Here is a 17,627-nt window from a genome sequence, read left to right as displayed (position 1 = left end):
TTTGGAGTGTCATTTTGGTCACAGGGCCAAGCAGGCAGACCCGGCCTCCGGGGGCCCTGTGCGCCCAACTGGGGGCGGGGATCTGTCTGGTGGAGTGCAGATGTGGGGCCCCATCTCCAGGCCCCCTGAAACCCCCAAGCGAGAAGTGAGGGGAACAACACGGCTGAGTTCACACAGAGGAGGAAACAGCAGTGAAACAAACAGGCCCAATAAAGAGGGAAATCAAGTGCAGGATACAGAGAATTTATTCAGAGTCCAGTACAGACCGGCCAGACCACCTCCTACATGTGGACAGGAAAAAAGAGCCTACAGAAAAGGTAGGAGTTGTTATAAAATTGCTTTAATTCAGTTCTCTCCGCATTACAAGCCGGCAGCGGGCAGTGGCCTGCCATGCTCCTTACAATACTGAGCCTGTAATTGCTGTTATCAAAATATACATCTGTGTCACCATAAAAAAACCGCAATTGCTGCCCCTCACGTCTTACAACAGGTATAAAAAATTATAAATATTTACACCCTTGTTCCACCCCGACATGGAAACTTGAGGCCCAGGCCCTGAAGGAGGGCCGGCCAGCACAGGGCCTGCGCGGGGAGCCCCTTGGACCCGTGAGTGCAGGACAAGGCTGTAAAGACCAGAAGGTTAGGGCTGCTGTCCCACCTCCTGGGGTCCCAGCATTAGAGGCAGACAAAAAAACAGAAACAAAACTTTGGTCCAAAATTTGCAGGAAAAAAGAAACCCTGAAAGTTTAAGAGCACTTGTCCTCCGGGACAGAGGACAGTTGTGAGTAAGGCATCGGCAGGTCGCAGACGTGCCGGCCCCATTGTGTCTGCCCTGGAAATCAGATCCTGCCCTGCGACTCAATGACAAGGAATAAAATAAAAGTACAGTATACAAAGTCATACCACGAGGAGAAAATTTAGGTTACACTCATACCATTTTTATCATCTTGCTATATAAAACGTTATTTAAAACTATTTTTTGCATATAAATGAAAAAGATTAGAATATTTGGTCAACTGGAAATATTGCTAGGCACAGGTGTCTGCAGCTGCATCGAAGCATAATACAGAGATTACGGTGGAAACAAAGCTGAAGAAGCGACGGGGAGGGGCCCTGGGGCCGGGGGGCAAATGATACAAGGATTGGGGGGCGGCCACACCTGGCCACCCACGGTCTCCCACCGCAGCAGGCACACGATCCCATGGGAGGCTGACCCCCCCCCCCACGAGGCCCCCAAACCCCTACACGTCTGCTACCCCAAGATAGGCCCTGCCAGAGCAGCGGGTTTAAGGCACGAGAAAGCCGAGTGGAGGTTTGGGAGCGCCCGCCACACAGACTACAGAAGGCACGGGCAAGGGGCCGGGCTGGGCCTCCACGGTCACCAAGAGCCTGAGGTTGGCACCCCACCTCCCCCAGGTGAGCAAGTGAATTCGATTTAATTTCTTTTAAAAACAGGTAAACTGATTTCTCTTTAAAAAAATAAAATCTCTGGTCTTTTTTTAAGGTCACTTCAGCTGCTTTTTAAAGTGGCTTTTTTTCTGGAATGATGGAAGTTGTCGCCGGGTGCCCGGCAGGCTGGTCCTTGGTGGCGGCCTAGATGGTGGACTTGGAGAAGGACACCCGCAGGTGGTGGTTCTCACCCAGGTCGTGGTTGTGCAGGTCGATGAGCGCCTGGATGGCCTCCTCCACAGAGCCCATCTGGATCAGCGCCATTTTGCGGTCCTTCCTGCAGGGAAAACGGGGTCGGGGGGGGGGGGGGACACAAGGAGGCGGGAGGGGCCGGCGGGGGCGGGGCAGGCCCGGGGGCGGCGGGGCGAGGGGGTGGGGCTGGGCTCACTGGAAGAACTTGAACCCTTTCACGATCCCGCCGTTGCTGGAGAAGAGAATCTTGAGGTCATCCTCAGAGATGGAAGGCCTGCAGGGAGAGAGAGGGACCTGAGCCACTCCGTGGAAGGTCAAGGCCATTCCCTCAAGACAGCAGCTGAGTGTCCAGGGAGGGTGGGGCCTCCAGGAGCTTTTCAGGGGCCCCAGAAACAGGCTGGTTAGCAGAAAATGACCGTGAGCACCTGAAAGGTGCACGAGAAGCAGAGAACACCCTCGGCTGGGCCTCCAGCAAGGCCTCCCTACGGCCTGTGGAAGCCCCTGGCAGCGGGAGCATCCCAGGAGACCTCTACAGGCACTCACGGGATGTTGGAGAGGTGCAGGGTGGCCGAGGGCGGGAAGATGTTCTGGAAGTTCTTGGAGCCGGGCTTCTTGAAGCGGTGCAGAGGCGAGTTGCCATAGTCCTTGGTCAGGCCCTGGTCCTCCTGGCCCTCACGGGGCAGCTGCACGTTCTGGTGCTTGGAGAGTGTGATGCGCACCGGCTTCCCGTGCAGCTTGTGCCCGTTGAGGTGGCTCATGGCTGGGGGGGAAGACAACACAGAACCCACGTGACCCAAGGCCCCTGGTCGCCGACCCCGCAGCCCCGCAGCCCGGCGGCCCTGCAGCCCTTACTTACCCAGCTGGGCCTGGCTCCCATCGGCCATCTGCACCAGGGCGTTCTCCTTCTTGTTGAACAGGATCTTCACCCGCTGCACGTCGCCGTACACGCCTTCGAGGGCACAGGGACAGACTGCTGAGCCGCCCGGGCCCCGCGGCCCCTCCCCGCCGGCCCCGCGACCCGCACTCCCGCACAGGGCTGGCTCTCCCCGCAGCTCTGCTATTCTGCCTGAGAAGCTGTCTAGTCACAGGGAGCGTTACCGGGAGGGCTGCCTTCAGCAAAGAAGCCCTGAAATCCAGGAAAGGCCAATTGCCAAGAATCATCCTGCGGCTGCTACCGACACATCTACTCTGCCAATAGCATGCGGGGCCGTAAACCATGCTCTGGAGTCCAAATCAGTAGGCAAAGCGCAGCCCAGACAGCACGCTCGGACGTCTCAGAGCGTGACAACCACCTCAATTACACGAAAACAAGATAATAAAAGTGGGAACGATAACATACCGAAAAGAATAAAGAGGCTTTGGGGTGTGACTCTCTTTAGAGGACAGCAGAGCAAGGCAGCGAGGGACAGGGAAAGGGAGAGGTCAGGGGGCGAGTTGGAATCGTCCACCACGAGGAGGCAGCCCCGCAGGCGTGCAGGTTGATGGATGATGAAGTTGTCAGGATGTTAATATTCAAGGGCAGGTTGGTTTCCGGAGAGCAGGGTTTGAGGGGGAATTTTGTTTTTATTTATTTATGGTTTTGTTTTGTTTCAAGCAACAACAGGAAGCAGAAGTACCGTGCAGTCAGTTGGCAAAGAAATTCCGGATCAGGGCAAGAAAAAAAATTGGGAAAGGGGAAGGGGAGAAAAGAAAAAAAGTAGCAAAAACACAGGTCAGTAAATACATAAGAAAACACGCGGTGTCCCATCAGTCAAGACCACACACACTACGAGCCACGCACCGGGCGGACAGCAGGAGCGCCCCCCGCGGGGAGGAGACAGCGCCCGCCCCCCCCCTCACTCCCCCAACAGGCCCTCCAGGAACTGTCTCCCCGGGGCCCGCACCAGGGCCTCCAGTCAGGCTCACTGGGGTGGCTGTTAGCGGAGAGCTTGGCTAGAGGAGCTGGGACAGGGCTCGAGAGGCCGCAAGTCACACATGCTCAGACAGGCAAGAGAGCAGCTCGTTAAAATAAACAGGAACCCCATCTCTCAAGAATCAAAATATCTTGAGCCTTTATCATTTCATCCCAGCTCCCTGAGCTGAACTTGGCCACCGAGACAAGCAAAGGCCTGGCTGCCACCTCAGGGACCGTGGCTGGTGGCCTTGGCTTGCACCCCCTCCCCAGAGGCGCCCCGCAGGCCCCTGCAGACCGAGGTTGGTTGGGCTCGAAATTGCAAAACTGCTCTCATGAACACCAAATACTTCAACCCTCAGCATCATGGAATTAAGAACGTACATTGAGGTATTAAGGAAAACAGGAGGACTCCAAGCGCTGCGGAAAGGACGCAGCAGTGAGTGACGTCAGTGCAGAGAGGAGAACAGCGTGACACCTGCAGGCACTGGCCAGGCCAGGGGACCCGGCTCCAGGGGCCCCAGTGCCTGGGGGGAGGGGCTCAGTCTGCACTAGGACCTGAGAGCAAACTCCCGACTCCTACTTCTGAAGTAGGAGTCCGGAAGGACAGCCTAGAAGAGCCACATACCTCGGGGTTGAGGTTGCTGACCAGCAGGACAGCATTTCCTGCCCCTGCCAGGCCTGGGATGGCGATCCGGCCCGCCGCTGCCGCTGCCGCCGCCGCCGACGGGATGGCCAAAGGAGCCAGGGCCCCGTGCACGTTAGGGACGGAGAGGCCTGGAGGGAAGAGGCGGTCAGATAAGCAGCGGCGCCCACCTTGTCTGAGACAGAAACGCGGGTCCTGCCCATCCTCATGCAAACGGAGACACGTAGGGGGTGGGGTGGGGTGGGGTGGGAGCGGCTGGCCCAGCGGCACGCCTGCGGCTCCTCCACGCTTCTCGTGGCACAGACCGTGCTGGCTTGACCGTCTACATGCGCCAAATAGCACAGAAAGCTCCAGCTCCTCGGATGCAGGATCGAGCCCAGCGGCCTCGGCTGTGCTCGCATGCAGGTGCCCGTCACCATGCAAATGGCACGCCGGGCGGGACAACAGGCTCAGGACTGTCACGTAGGTGGGCGCCTGGCCCCCGGGAGGGATGCTCAGGTGTGCCCACCCAGCTCACGCCGCTCCGCTTACCAGGCCACTTAAACGCACCTACTAGGGGCATATCCCTCCAACCACCGTGCGCTGGTCCTCACCGGGCGCTTGAAGGGAACCAGACCAGAGACTGTGGGGTTAGCGGGCTCTCTGCACAGCCCTGCCCTACGACTGCCCTGTCCAGGCTCCGTGGGGAACCTGGAGGCCTGTGCCCAGGAAGGTGGGCTCCCCCCGTGACTGCGCCACGTCGGCTGCCGTGGAAGCAGAGCTACAGGAGAGGTGTGGGCATGCAGAGTCGGTGGTGGGGACGAGCGTTTGAATACCTGCGGCTTGAGGAATTGCAAAGGTGGGAGGGAAACCAGCTCCTGCATACGGAGAGGCTGACATTATACCAGGCGCACCTAGAAACAAATGAGACACTAATCATCGCACCCACGGGTGCGAGCCGGCTGCCAGCGCCCCACCCGGTGGGTTCTGGGCTGGTGCTGTGTGGGCATCCGGGAGACGGGCGCTGACCTCCCAGGGTGCAGAGCCGGGCGCCTAGGACCGAGCTACACGTCCTGCCCCCCGCCCCGCCCCGCCGCCATCCCACCACCGGGCATCTTACCGAAGGCTGCGGCCATGGTCTGGTCTAGCGAGGGCTGGCTGTCGCCGGATGGCAGATCGGGGCGCGTGTAGTCACGGCTCTTGTCGTTGTTGTACTTGACGTTGAGGCTGGTGAGCTTGGAAAAGTCGATGCGCAGGGTGCAGCAGGCGTTGTAGATGTTCTGGCCGTCCAGCGACTGCGGGGGCAGCAAAAGGGCTGTGAGTGGGGGCCGGCAACCGGCGGCGCGGCTGCCCCGGGGCCACTCACCAGCTTGGCGTGCTGGGCGCTCGCGGGCTCGGCGAACTGCAGCAGCGCCTGGAACTGACTGTTCTTGGTGAAAGTGATGATCTTCAGGACGGTGCCGAACTTGGAGAAGATCTACGGGAAGAGCACGGCGGAGGGATTGGCCTCAGCCCGGAACCAGCCCCTCCCGCAGGCCGGCGCCGCCCCGCCACCCCCCTGCCTCACCTGATGAAGCACGTCCAGGGTCACCGGGTAGAAGAGGTTCTCCACGATGATCCTGAGCACCGGGCTCTGGCCAGCCATTGCCATCCCCGCGTCCACCGCCGCGGCCGACGCAGCTAGGGCCAGGTTTCCCGACTGGACTGAGTTCACCGCCTGCAGGGCCGCCTGGGCCCTCTGTGGGGGCAGAGCCGTGAGTCCCACCAGCCCCAAGGCCACCGCCCACCCCACCCCCCTCCACCCGCAGCCCAGGGCGCGCACTGCCTGGTTGGGCGAGCTGTCCGTCTTGAGCTCCTTGTGGTTGGAGAACTGGATGTAGATGGGCTGGCCGCGCAGTACGGGCGTCACCGACGTATAGTAGTTCACCATGGTGTTGGCAGCCTCCTCCGTGTTCATCTCGATGAAGGCCTGGGGGCGGGGGTCGTGTGTGAGCCAGGCCTGGACCCGGGAGGCCCAGCGACCACCCCAGAGAAGGCCTAGGCCTTGTACCTGGTTCTTCCCTTTCAACATCAGGAGATTGGTGACCTTCCCGAAGGGCAGCCCCAAGGAGATGACCTCCCCCTCAGTGACGTCACTGGGCAGCTTTCGGATGTGGATCACCCTGGAGGGCACGCCTGTGCTCCTGTTGTCCCCTTTGAACTTCTTGCTGTCGTTTCCATTTGCTGCAAAAGGATGGTGTGCATGGCACGAGGCACTTCCCGGCTCCCCTAGAGCAAGGGACCCCTCTCCTGGTATCGGCTTCCTCCCAGCTCTGGGAGGCTGCTGGGACAGGGAGGTCTCCACACCTGGCTCCCGGGGAAGTGAGGCTCAAGGTCACCAAGGCCAGGACCAACCAACCCCAAGTGCGCTCCTCAGAGACACAGAGGAAGTGCTCCCAGGTAGGGCCGCAGTTGGGGTTACCTGTGGAGGCCGAGTTACTGCTCATGATAAAGGGTCCGTTAGTGACACAGGCAGAGAAGAGCTCGTCAGATCCCCGCTGGAAGAGAGGGGCAGGTTGGAACCGAGCCGCACCTTCACCGCAGCGCCCCCCAACCCTCCCTACGGGGGCCCAATAGTTCTGCACCTAAGACACAGCTCCTTTCCCCACCTGCGGAGCCCCCGGGGGGGTCTTTCCCCAAGCAGGGCCAGCGTCTCGTCCCCTACAGGGGCTCTGCGCGGCCCGTCCCCCCACCCCCCACGCCTGGGGTCTGCACGGGCTCAGGCTGGCTACCCCGAGGCTCGGCCGTCGTGCTCTCAATCACGGCAGAGCCACTCAAGGCCCACGAGGACAAAGCCCCCTTGTCACACACACTGCAGCCACCCGCTCAGCCACAGGAGTCTGTCCTACTTTCCAGTCTGAGGAAACCGGAGCCCGATGACCAGAAAGGCCACCTCTCCAGGCGGCGGGCACCTTGGTGACAAACAAGAAGCTCCCAAAGTGCCCAGCCCATTCTCTCTCCAGAAACGACTAGTTGACTCATTAATCTCAATCTAATTGAATCAACTCCCAGAACCAGGTAAGATCGAGCCTCGGGTGAAGAAGCAGACAGGGGGCCCTCCTGCCGGGCGAGCACAAAACCCCACCCGAGGGGCAAGGAGACCCCACTGGGTCTGGCTCCCCTCTAACAACTTCCGGACACGAAACCGGTGCCCCGTGGCCTCCCGGCAGAACAGCAAAAACCAGCCTTTCTCAGGGCCAGACCCTCCAACTGCCATTTTCGCCAGCTCGTCCCTCCTCAAGAACACCGTATCTCTGCCCTTCCCTCAGGCCAGCTTAACTGCCACTTACAAACAAAGATGCCAAACACCCAGGGTCCTTCCCACCTTCCCGTGGTCTAGCACCAAAGTTGAGTGGGACACTCACACCCCACCCTGCCCCTCGAGACAAGCCAAAGGAAGCCAGGGAGGTTCAAGGTCTGCCCCTCAGGACAGGAATCGGGCACATGGCAACACTGCTGGCAGCAAACAGGATGCTCTGGGCCGCTCTGGCTGCTAGGCCACCTGTTACGGGCATGACCCCACGCCGGGCGGGCATCTGCAGGGGCCTCCCCACCCCCTGGCTCCCCAGGGCTCAGGGCTGAGATGGATGCGCAGAGGGCCAGCACCTGAGCCCCTGGCCCGTGGAGAGGCCGCAAAGGCTCAGACCCCTGCCTGGTCTTAGAGTCCAGAAAAGGACCCAGAACCACAGACCACTTACGAGCTAGAATTTGTTATAATGAAGCAAAATGTTAAAAACCCCAAGCACTCCAGGCTGACCTGACCCGTCACGCCCCAGCTCACTTTCACCAAGTGGACCTGGGCGCTTCCAAGGCTCAGAGCAGTAGACCAGCCCCAGCCGTGAATGAAGGGCCACATGAGAACCCAGGCAGAATGCCCCTGAGCCAGCGAGGACAGAGTTTCCCCTGCCTAAGTGGTAGGAATGTGGACTTGGAGCCCTGACCTGCCCCCCCTCCCCGACACACAAAGGGCCCCCGTCCAGAGCTGGACAGGGACGGTGCACCCAGGCAGATCCCACACACCGGCTGCACAACCTTAAAAAGAGCATCTCAGCTCCTGTCTCTGACAGGTGACAAGCAGGGCCGGGATTCCCTCAGGAGTGGGGTGTTCTTGGCCCCAACCATGTTCTCACAGCAGAGGGCCTGGCACGCCTACATCTGCAGGGTCTGTGGGGCAAGCACCGCCCACTTGGCTGCCCATCTCCCCCAGGCCTCCCTCCCAGACACCGCCCCCTCCCCCAGCACGGGGTGGGGGGTGGGGGGGGTGGGCGCGCAGGCGGGCGGCTGCACGTGGTGACCAGTGGCTCCACAGGGACAGCCCACTGGGGCACAGCCACTCTGCAGGGTAGAAGCCTGGGGGTACGTGGGCCAGTCCACGCTGCGGGGGAGTTCTTCCCAGCTGCTGCCACAGGGCCCCTGCCCTGAAGTCAATTCAGCACCAACAGCAAACGACCACCGCGCCAGGGACAGTGCCGGAGTCCACTTGCTTCTTCATTGATAGCTTACACACCAACACCCCTGGCATCTCACTTGGGGCCCAGCTTATCCTGAACCTGAGAGAGAGGACCAGGCTGCCCTCCCGGTGGGTCCCCCAGTGCACGCCCCCTACAGGCTCAGGGCCTCTGTCCTGTGCAGCCAAGACCCCCGGGGCACTGGACAGAGGAAACAGCCCCTGGAAGAGGTACTCCGGCTGAAGTGGCCCTCAGAGAAGCAGGGGGAGGGTCCCCGTGCCAATCACAGCACTCCGGATGAAGTCCCTCTCCCTCCTCCCGCCACCAATCAGGTTTTATCTGCAGGAAGATCGGGACAGGCGGTGTGCAAAGACAGGCCGCCTGGGAAAACCGAAACCAGCCCAGGCACAACGGCCACCAGAAACCAGCTGCTACCTGCTCCTCAGGACACCTGGCCACCTCTGGGGCTCAGGACACACGGCCCGAGGGGGGACACTCTGCCCCCGCCATCCCGTTTCTCTGAGCAAAAATTATCTGAACAAGGACAGCCTCAGAAGCAGCCTGGAGCTGCCCCAGAGTCCCCTGAGATTCTCTGGTCCCGCCCCCCACCCGACTAGCTGCTTGAGGTGCAAACAGACTTCAACTTTACCCACACGAAACCGAGGGCAGAAATCCAGTCACCCTGCCACGCATCCGCGCATCCCACCTCCAACCGCAAGCCGTTCTGAGCTTGAGGGCAGGGCAGGGGATCCCGAAATCAGACTGCTGAGGGGCCGCCCACCCCCCGCCCGAGGCAGGCTGTCCACCCCAGGAGCAGCAAGCCGGGCAGCCCATGGTGGGAGCGGGCGGAAGGAGGAAGCAACGTCACAAGCGCCTACCTTTGTACCAACTGCTATGTCTGGGACGATGCTGCGAAGAGAAAAAAGGAAACGTCAGCCAGGACGCCCGCCACATCCCGGCGCACGACCCCGCTCGAGGCCTTCGTCAGCTAGAAGGCCGGAGCAGGGAAGCAAGCCGTCCGCCCTTTAATCGCCACTTGAAAAGGAGCCATCATTGTCCTCCGGCTCCCTCCCAGCAGGACCCCGGCCCCGCCTCCCGACCCGTCCAAAGACAAAGACACCCCCCTCCACAGGCCCTAGGAGAGACACTTGATGCTGGTTAAGGTTCAGGTGCTGCTGTTTGCTTTCTAGAAACTGGCAGTGCTTGGGGGACGTTTCCAGCAGAAGGCAGGCCGGTAAAAAGGCAACTCAAGGGCCCGAGATCAGAGCTCCGGGCCCCACGGGGCCGAGAAGGGGGCACCTCGGTGGAAAGGATCAGATAGAACTGACACGAGTTACTCATCAACCGGGCTCCACGTGAGCGGACTTTCTCCCCCGCCCCCCCAGAGCAGGCCCCGCTACGAAAGGCGGGGCCGGGGGAGAGCACAGCTGCCCCGGACTCCTGGGTCCTGCAGCCCAAGCCCCACCCCCCCACCCCCCGGACAGCAGAACCCTCCGAGGGCGTCTATGTAGTGAACAGAAACTGACAACAAACTAACGACTCCCGAAATATCAGTTCAGGAGAGAACTTAGCCAGCAACGCCCCTCACAAGGTCACCTGGCCTCCAAGGCCTGGCGGTCCCGTGACCAGAGCCTCTCATGATGTCACACAACATGTCCCCCGGCCCAGCCTCGGGCCCGGCAGAGGGCTCCGGGGCCGCCGGCTGCAGGATTCCCCTCGGGCTCTCAGGGAGGGGGCTCCCACCACAGCCTCGGCTCGGGCCCTGCCCCATCCTCACCCTCCACCTCTTGCGCTCAAAAACCTCACGGGCCAGCGACGACGACTTTTAAAAATTTTAATGAGTCAAGAAAAAACTTCCCAGAAAAACAAATAATGAAAAGTACGCAGTTTCCCAACTGCTAACCCAGGCCGCCTGGCGGCTTCCTACTCCCAGCGAGGGCTTCGGTCACAGCAAGTGTTTTACGTAAAACGGCCTTTCTGGGAAAGATTTTCCGACCTTCCAAAAAGACGGCAGGCCAGTGCTCGCTTCGGCAGCACATATACAAAAAGACGGCAGACCAAAAAGGAGCTGCACCCGGAGACCAGGCCCGGCTGCCTAGGTAACACCACCACCGACAAGAGACTGCAGATGCGCCCCCAAACCAGATTACGGGGGGGCGATGGAAGAGACAAAACTCGAGAATTTGACCAGACGGCCAAGAAAACCGAGCACACGGCCTGCTGGCTCGGTAAAGGGTTCTCTGGGCAAGTCCACCCCAGCCAAAGCGGAAGGCAGACCACGAGGAGATCAAGTTCCTCTTGCTGCAGCAATTTTTCTAAAAGGTTGGCCTCAATTCAGGTTGAAACCTATCATTTCAAACCCGAGACACCGAAGGCACGTGACCCTCCGGGCACTTTTAACCGCCCGCCCCGCCCGGTCGGGCCCGAGAGAGAAAGGAGAGCTGGTTCGAAGCACCCCACCACAAAATACCCGCAACTGCCCCTGAACGCTTCCCACGGGGTGCCAGACAGGAGAGCGCAGTTCCACCAGGTTCCACCCCTTCCCGAGAACAGAGCCCCGGCCGCCGCGCGGCCCGGTCCCCCCCCTGCCCCGACACCTCGGCACGCGGGGAGCGGGCTCGGGTCCCGAGCCGCCCCGCCCCCACCGCGCCCGGGGCGCTACCCCGAGACGCCGGGCTGGAACAAAGGGGGCGTCGGAGGGCCCGCGCCCTTCCGGGCGGGAGGGCGGCGTCTCCGGCCGCGCCCGGGCCCGCGGCGGGCGGGGCAGGCCGGGGCAGTCCGCGCGGCGGGAAAGCCCGCGCACGCGCGCCAGAGCTGCCGGGAACGCGCGAGGCCGCGCACGCGCGCGGATACCATACGGGGCGCGCGGATACCATACGGGGCGCCGGAAGGGCCACAAGACTCTCCAAGGGCGGCGCGTGCGCGCAGAACCCGGACGGGAAGCGAGAAGGGCCGCGCGGCCGCCGCGTGCGCACGGGACAGGCCTCGTTGGCACCGGAAGCGGGCAGGGCTCCCCCGGACCCCCGCCGCCTCGCGCCCCTGGCGGCCCCCTCCAGGGCCGCACCCGCGCCCCAGGCCGGGGGGAAGGGAAGGAACCGGGCGGCGCCCCGGGGCCCGGGGTGGAGGCGGAGCGGCGCGCCAGGACCGTCGCCCCGAGGAGGCCGGGGCGGCGACGAGAAAGAGACTGGAGCGCGAGAAGGACAGGGGGTAGAGCGAATGAGTACTACTCACCCGTCCATTGCACACACAGGAGACCCGCGGGGGACGGAGTGGAGGCACCGGAATAGCAGGAACCGACCCAACGGCTCTGAGTTATAGACTCACAAAATGGCGGAGACGCCCGAACACGTCCCCCGCGCGCTCTGCCCATTGGCTCCTGCCGCGCAGATGGGCGGGGCGAGCGCCGCGGGACCCCGCCAGCGCCTCCCAATGGCTAGGAAGTCGCTCGAGGGGTGGGGCCACAAACAGTGGCAGGCGGCCATTGGGGAAGATGGCCGTCCGTCAGGGCTCGAGGCGGAAACGGCCCGTGGAGTCGGGGGAGGGGCGAAGAGGTGAGGCCACGTGATTGCGCCAGAGCCAGTGAGCGAGCTGCCCTCCTGCGTGGGGCTTTGCTGGAGAAGCCATCTTAGGAGTGGGTACGTGGCGGGTCAGGCGGTGGGAAGCGTGCTTCCCCCAGGCTGCCGCCATCTTGCAAACGGGCAGAGTCCACCTCCACCTCGGGCGTGAGAGCAAAGGGAGGCGCGTCGCCATCTTGAAGTAGGGCAGGAAACCTCCAGGGCGCCACCTTGCTTGTGGGCACCTGGCCGAAGTCCATTTCGAACTTAGACGTTACCCTTAGGTTAGCACGCGAAGTGGCGGCGGCCTAACGCGTCCCAGAGGCGCCGGGGTTGTTTCCACTGCTGGCCACCAATCCTGTGGCACGATGTGGCCACGGGTCGCCCCTGACTGTCCTTTGTTTGCCCCAGAGCAGCGAAGCCCGACCACGGTCTCCTCGCCTGACTGCAGGAATGGGAAAATTGAAGCCCGGGGGGCACGGCGGACGCCGCCCTGCCTGCCTGCAATGGAAGGAACATGAGGCCGGGGGCGCACGGACAACACCGCCGTGCCTGCCTGCAATGGGGGGGGAACTGAGGCCCGAGGCGCACAGATCAGACTCCGCCGTCAAAGGACGTTCAGGACTGGACGGGCCTCCATCCCAGCAGCAGAACACTCCAAACTTATCTCGGAGAATGCTGATTCCAAAAAGAGTTGAACAGGGTTGTGGGTGATAGGGGAACCCCGGGAAAGGTGCCGGAAAACAGGGCCAGCTGGGTGGGGCGAGTGAGGGGAGGGGCAGGCGGAGTCAGGGAGGCCGCGGCAGTCCGGTACCCCAGGCTTTTGGAAGCATCCAGGAGATGATGGGCATGCCGGGCTTGCTTGTTCCCAGCGTGGAGCAGACGTTCAATAAATAGAAGAAATTATCCTGAATATTGTTTGCTATACGTCTCGTGCAGAAAAAAGGATTTTTAATTGGCACAAGCCTAAAGAGGGAGAATGACATTTGTTGTTTCCCTAAGTCGAGGTCAGGCCTTTGCTCCCGCCTCTCCGGTCGGTTTTAGCTTGGGCGGAGTCATGGCAACAGCGTCCATTTTAGGGCCGGGCGGGCCTGGACGGAGCCCAGAGACCGGGACTCCCGAGCCAGAGAGCTTTCTCGGATTAGGGGCGGCCGCCGAGGAGGCCTCCGCCTTGCAGTCCTTGGCCCCTTCTTTCGCCGAAGGCCATCTGAAGCCCAGGAATGGCTAATCAGGAGTGTCCCGGTGGATTTAGGAGAATCCCCAACGCATTCCTGTGGATTTGCTCCCTCCAGGACTCCTGTCGCGCTCCGCTCTGGGTACCACCAGGGGCTGTTGCTCATCTTTGTTGCCTCGGTTACTGGTGCCAGGGATGGGCCCTCTTGACAGCAGGGAGGATGGTTGGAGACATGGGAGTGTCACAGCCCAGAGGGAGAATGTTGGTGGACCCTCCACCAGGTTCCTAGCACGGATCTAAATGGTCGCAATCTATTAAAAGCCATTTCTGCTCACCGCCCTCCAGGCTTTGCTTAGAGTCAAAGCCCAAGTCGACCTCGTGGCCCCACAGACCTCTCACCCGCAGCCGCCTTTCTGGTTTCTGACGGCATTTACACAGGTCTCCTTTACGAGGTTGTTCCCTTCTGGAAGGTTCCTCCCTAAACCCACTCCCTCCTTTTACTCCCTGCCCTGGGGCCTTCGCGCAGAGGCCCCCTCATCAGTACAGTCTCCCCGACCTCTCCCTTAAAACGGTTGAGGATTTCTTTCTCGCCTTCCACTGGAACACGAGGGAGAGAAGACAGCCCCTGCCCGGATCGGAATCCACGCTGTTACCACCCTTACAAGGGCCACAAACCAGGCGTGAAACAACACAGATTTATTCTCGCTCCGTTCTGGAGGCCAGAAGTCAGAAATTGAGGTGTCAACAAGGCCGAGCTCCCTCCAGAGGCTCCAGGGGAGGGTCCTTCCTGCCTCTTCCGGCTCTGGGGGCCCAGGTGTCCTTGGCTTGTAGACAGGTCCCTCCAGTCCCTGCCTCTGTTGTCACATGGTTCTCTTCTCCCTGTTTCTCTGTCTCTCCTGTTTGTGTCTCTAAAAAGGACGCTTGCCCTTGGATTTAGAGACCACCGGGATAATCTCATCTCAAGGCCCTTAATCTCACCTGCAAACACCCTTTTCCCAAACAAAGTCATGCTCACGGGATGCAGACACACCGTTTTGGGAGCTGTTCGTCAGCCCAGGACCCCACCTGGACCCTGGACCAGCCACGAAAGGCAGGCCTTCCATGTCTGCGGGGGGGGGGGTGTCCAGGGAGCCCCCAGGCCCTGCATCTCAGTTGGATGGATGCCCTGGTTTATTGGAGAAACCCGGCTCCCCTGTCTGTCTGCTCCCTGCTCAACCCTTCTGCCCGCCGGCCAGCTGGCTCCCTCATCAATGATTTAGGATGAACGTGGGTGTGTGATCCCCTTGCAATTGAGAATTTTGAAAAAGATATCTTCTGTGGCAGGGGCAAGGGAGGTGGGTGGCAGCCAGATGGGGGTGGAGGGCCAGCATCCCAGGCCCTGGCGGGGGCGGGTGGGGGGAAAGGCTGCTGGGTTTTATTTCTCTTTACAGATCTGATGGGGCTGCCTCAGTTTACCCCTTTGTCAAAATAAGGGGCAGGGTTAGGCCAGTGCCCCCTTCCTTCCCACGGGCTTTCACTAGTGTTTCAAATGGAAATGGATTAATAGTCTCGGAATATTTGTTCCCTGTGTTTGTTTATTCATTGCCTTGATTACAACAGCCGTAGGGCCTGGGTCCAGGGTGGGTGGGGGCCTGGGTTCCACATCTCCCCTCCCCTCAGAGGCCTCCTAGCCTCTTTGACCCATTTTCCAGATATCTGTGGGACTGAGCTGGGGGTAGGGGGTGCCAAAGAGGCTACCCTGCAGCCCCTCCAAGCTGGAGCCCCCCACCCCAGTCCCCAGCTGAGGGGCAGAACAAAACGGTTGGCTCGGGCCTGGGAATATTCACGTCGGAATCTGTCTCCCGCCCCTTGACGGGGGTCCTTGGGCAACAGCTGACTCCACAGCCCCAGGCCCTCAGGCCAAGAAGCAAAACTTATCTGCCCAAACCAGCAAGCCAGCCTCTCCCCGAAGGACCCACTGTGTCCCCAGGCCCTGCCCGGAGAGGGAGCTGTCTCTCTTCCCTAAGTGCCTCCACACCCACCGCCCAGTCCACACCCTTGGGAGCTCAGCCTGGGCTGGGTACCTCCCTCCGGGCTCCAGTTTTAAGTCTTGGATCCTCTGAGTAGGAAATACTATGTTTCCTTTTCCCAAGCCCAGAGAGGCTGGGTGAGCTGCCTGGGCCTCTCAGCCAGGAAGCGGCCCCCCTGTGGTTTACCCAGGCTGCTCTGCCTTTACGGGGGCACCAAGGAGGGTGAGCAACAGTGTGGCCGGTCCTCAAATGGTCAATGTAGAGTTACCACCTGACCCAGCAATTCTCCTCCTTGGTATCTGCCCAGCAGAAATGAAAACACACGTTCATACAAAACCTGAACATGCACGTCCACAACGGCACGATTCACAACAGCCCAAAAGCAGAAACAACCCAGGTGACCATCGACAGGTGAAGGATAAACACCACGTGTCCCTCCACACAAGGAAAAGTCACTCAGCCACGCAAAGGGGCGAAACACCGACACTCGCTGCAACGTGGACGGACCCTGAGAACACGATGCTCAGTGAGAGAAGCCAGACACAGAAGGACACACAGTGCGTGATTCCATTGATGGGAAACGTCCAGCACAGGCAGATCCACAGGGACAGATAGTGGATTCCTGGTTGTCAGGGGCTGGGAAGTGGTTGCCAACGGCTGGCGTTTCTTCCCCCGTGATGAAATGTTCTAAAATTGATCGTGATGATGGTTGCACAACTCTGTGAATAAACTGAAAAACCACTGAACTGTGCGCTTTAAAAATGGATGGGCAGTGCGGTTAAGTGAATTGTATCTAATAAAGCTGTTTTTAAGAAATCATTAGGATGAAGACCGGAAATGCCAGCTTTGGCAAGGATGGGGCAGGGGGAACTCCAAACGCCGCTGGGGAGGGGGAAGCAGTGCAGCTGCTTTGCAAAACAGCTTGACAGTTTCTTGAAAAGTTGCCTGTATGCCTCCCCTAAGGCCAGGCACTCACGCTCCTGCGTGTTTACACAAGAGAAACGTGTAGAAATAGTCAACAAAAGCCTGAACAAGAATCTCCATAGCAGCTTTTAAAAAAGTACGGAACAGACAAACACTGGAAAGAACGGAAGTGAGCAGTGCGCAAAGGATGGAGACGTGCTGTGCGGAGGGTCTCCGGCACGGGGGAATCCACGCGGCAATGGAGAAGCACAGAGACCAGCCGGGTAGACCTCTGTTCCAAGTATACAAATGTAGTCCAACAGCAGGCAAAATGCACCGACAGTGCCAGAAGTTGGGATAGGGCGCTCTTGGGGGTCAGTGGCTGAGAAGGGCAGGTGGGGGGACCTGGGGACTCACGGGAGTTCAGTTCGCAAAATGCTTTGTGATTGGGGCGCTTTCCTGCATGTAAATTGCAGCTCAGTAGAAAGTCTGCTTAGAAAATCCTGTTGATTCTCATCATTCTCACACTCAGGGTCTGTGAAGTCACAGCAAATACTGGGTTGGGAAGCACGGAACCCCGGCTCCTGGGGGAAATGCGGGTGAGAGTCCTGCCAGCCTTTGGTCACAACAGTGTCACCAACCCGTCACACATACCTTGTGTCCCGCGAGTTTCTGTTTGCAGCCTCCTTATTTAACATGTATTGATTCAGTAGCCAGCAGGGCTGTAGAACAACTTACGGCAAATACTCGTATTTTATCCAAAAGGCACCTCACGGCCTTCTTGTGCTCAGGGACACTTGGGGGCCAAAATCACCCACAAAAAGCACTAAATGTAAAAACTTTTAGTGCCCACCTGCTCACCGGCCAGAGGACATCTCTGTGGTCACAGGAGGGGCCAGTGGGCCAGCCCGGGGGACAGCTGTCTCTGGGCACTTCTTTCTGCTGCACCCCTTTGCAGGGCCAGAGCCCCCCCTTCCCAAATGCCCCTCGCGGCTTCTCAAGCCCCACACATGCTGTGACCGGCGCTGGGCACAGAGCTGAGATCCAGCCACACTGCGGGTCATCCCCCCGCTTCTGGACGTGCGTGTCGGGAGAGGTAGTGGAGGACGGAGCAGGGCCCTGCAGGGACCGGAGGGGGATCCAGGAGGGCTTCCTGGGGGAGGTGTGGCAGATGTGGTGAGCAGAGGGAATGGCACTGACGGAGTAGAGGGTCTTAGGGTGAGGCGGGGGCTGGCTGGGCTGCACATGGATTTGGGGTGGGCAGCCACGCAGCGGGGGTGAAGCACCCAGACACAAACTTACAACTTGGCAACAGACAGTAAAACTGTGGAGCCACCCTGTGT

The 17,627-nt window shown here is 60.3% G+C and overlaps 1 protein-coding gene across 1 annotated transcript; it reads right to left on the bottom strand.

Moving 5' to 3' along the window:
- Positions 1–63: 63 nt before the first annotated feature.
- On the bottom strand, positions 64–11,977 carry PTBP1 (polypyrimidine tract binding protein 1). Its single transcript, XM_029217013.1, has 15 exons — positions 11,876–11,977; positions 9,523–9,553; positions 6,619–6,694; positions 6,208–6,380; positions 5,980–6,126; positions 5,725–5,895; positions 5,524–5,634; positions 5,278–5,452; positions 4,994–5,071; positions 4,161–4,309; positions 2,981–3,014; positions 2,498–2,590; positions 2,185–2,401; positions 1,838–1,915; positions 64–1,726 (listed from the first exon to the last, which is right to left on the bottom strand). The coding sequence occupies exons 1-15, from the start codon at positions 11,881–11,883 to the stop codon at positions 1,594–1,596; spliced, it is 1,674 nt and encodes a 557-aa protein (XP_029072846.1). The 5' UTR covers positions 11,884–11,977; the 3' UTR covers positions 64–1,593.
- Between the last annotated feature and the right edge of the window lie 5,650 nt (positions 11,978–17,627).

Source organism: Monodon monoceros, unplaced genomic scaffold (genome assembly GCF_005190385.1).
Source record: "Monodon monoceros isolate NGI ecotype Baffin Bay Population unplaced genomic scaffold, NGI_Narwhal_1 Super_Scaffold_12, whole genome shotgun sequence".
Lineage (NCBI taxonomy): Eukaryota > Metazoa > Chordata > Mammalia > Artiodactyla > Monodontidae > Monodon > Monodon monoceros.
This window is presented reverse-complemented; position numbering and strand designations above follow the sequence as displayed.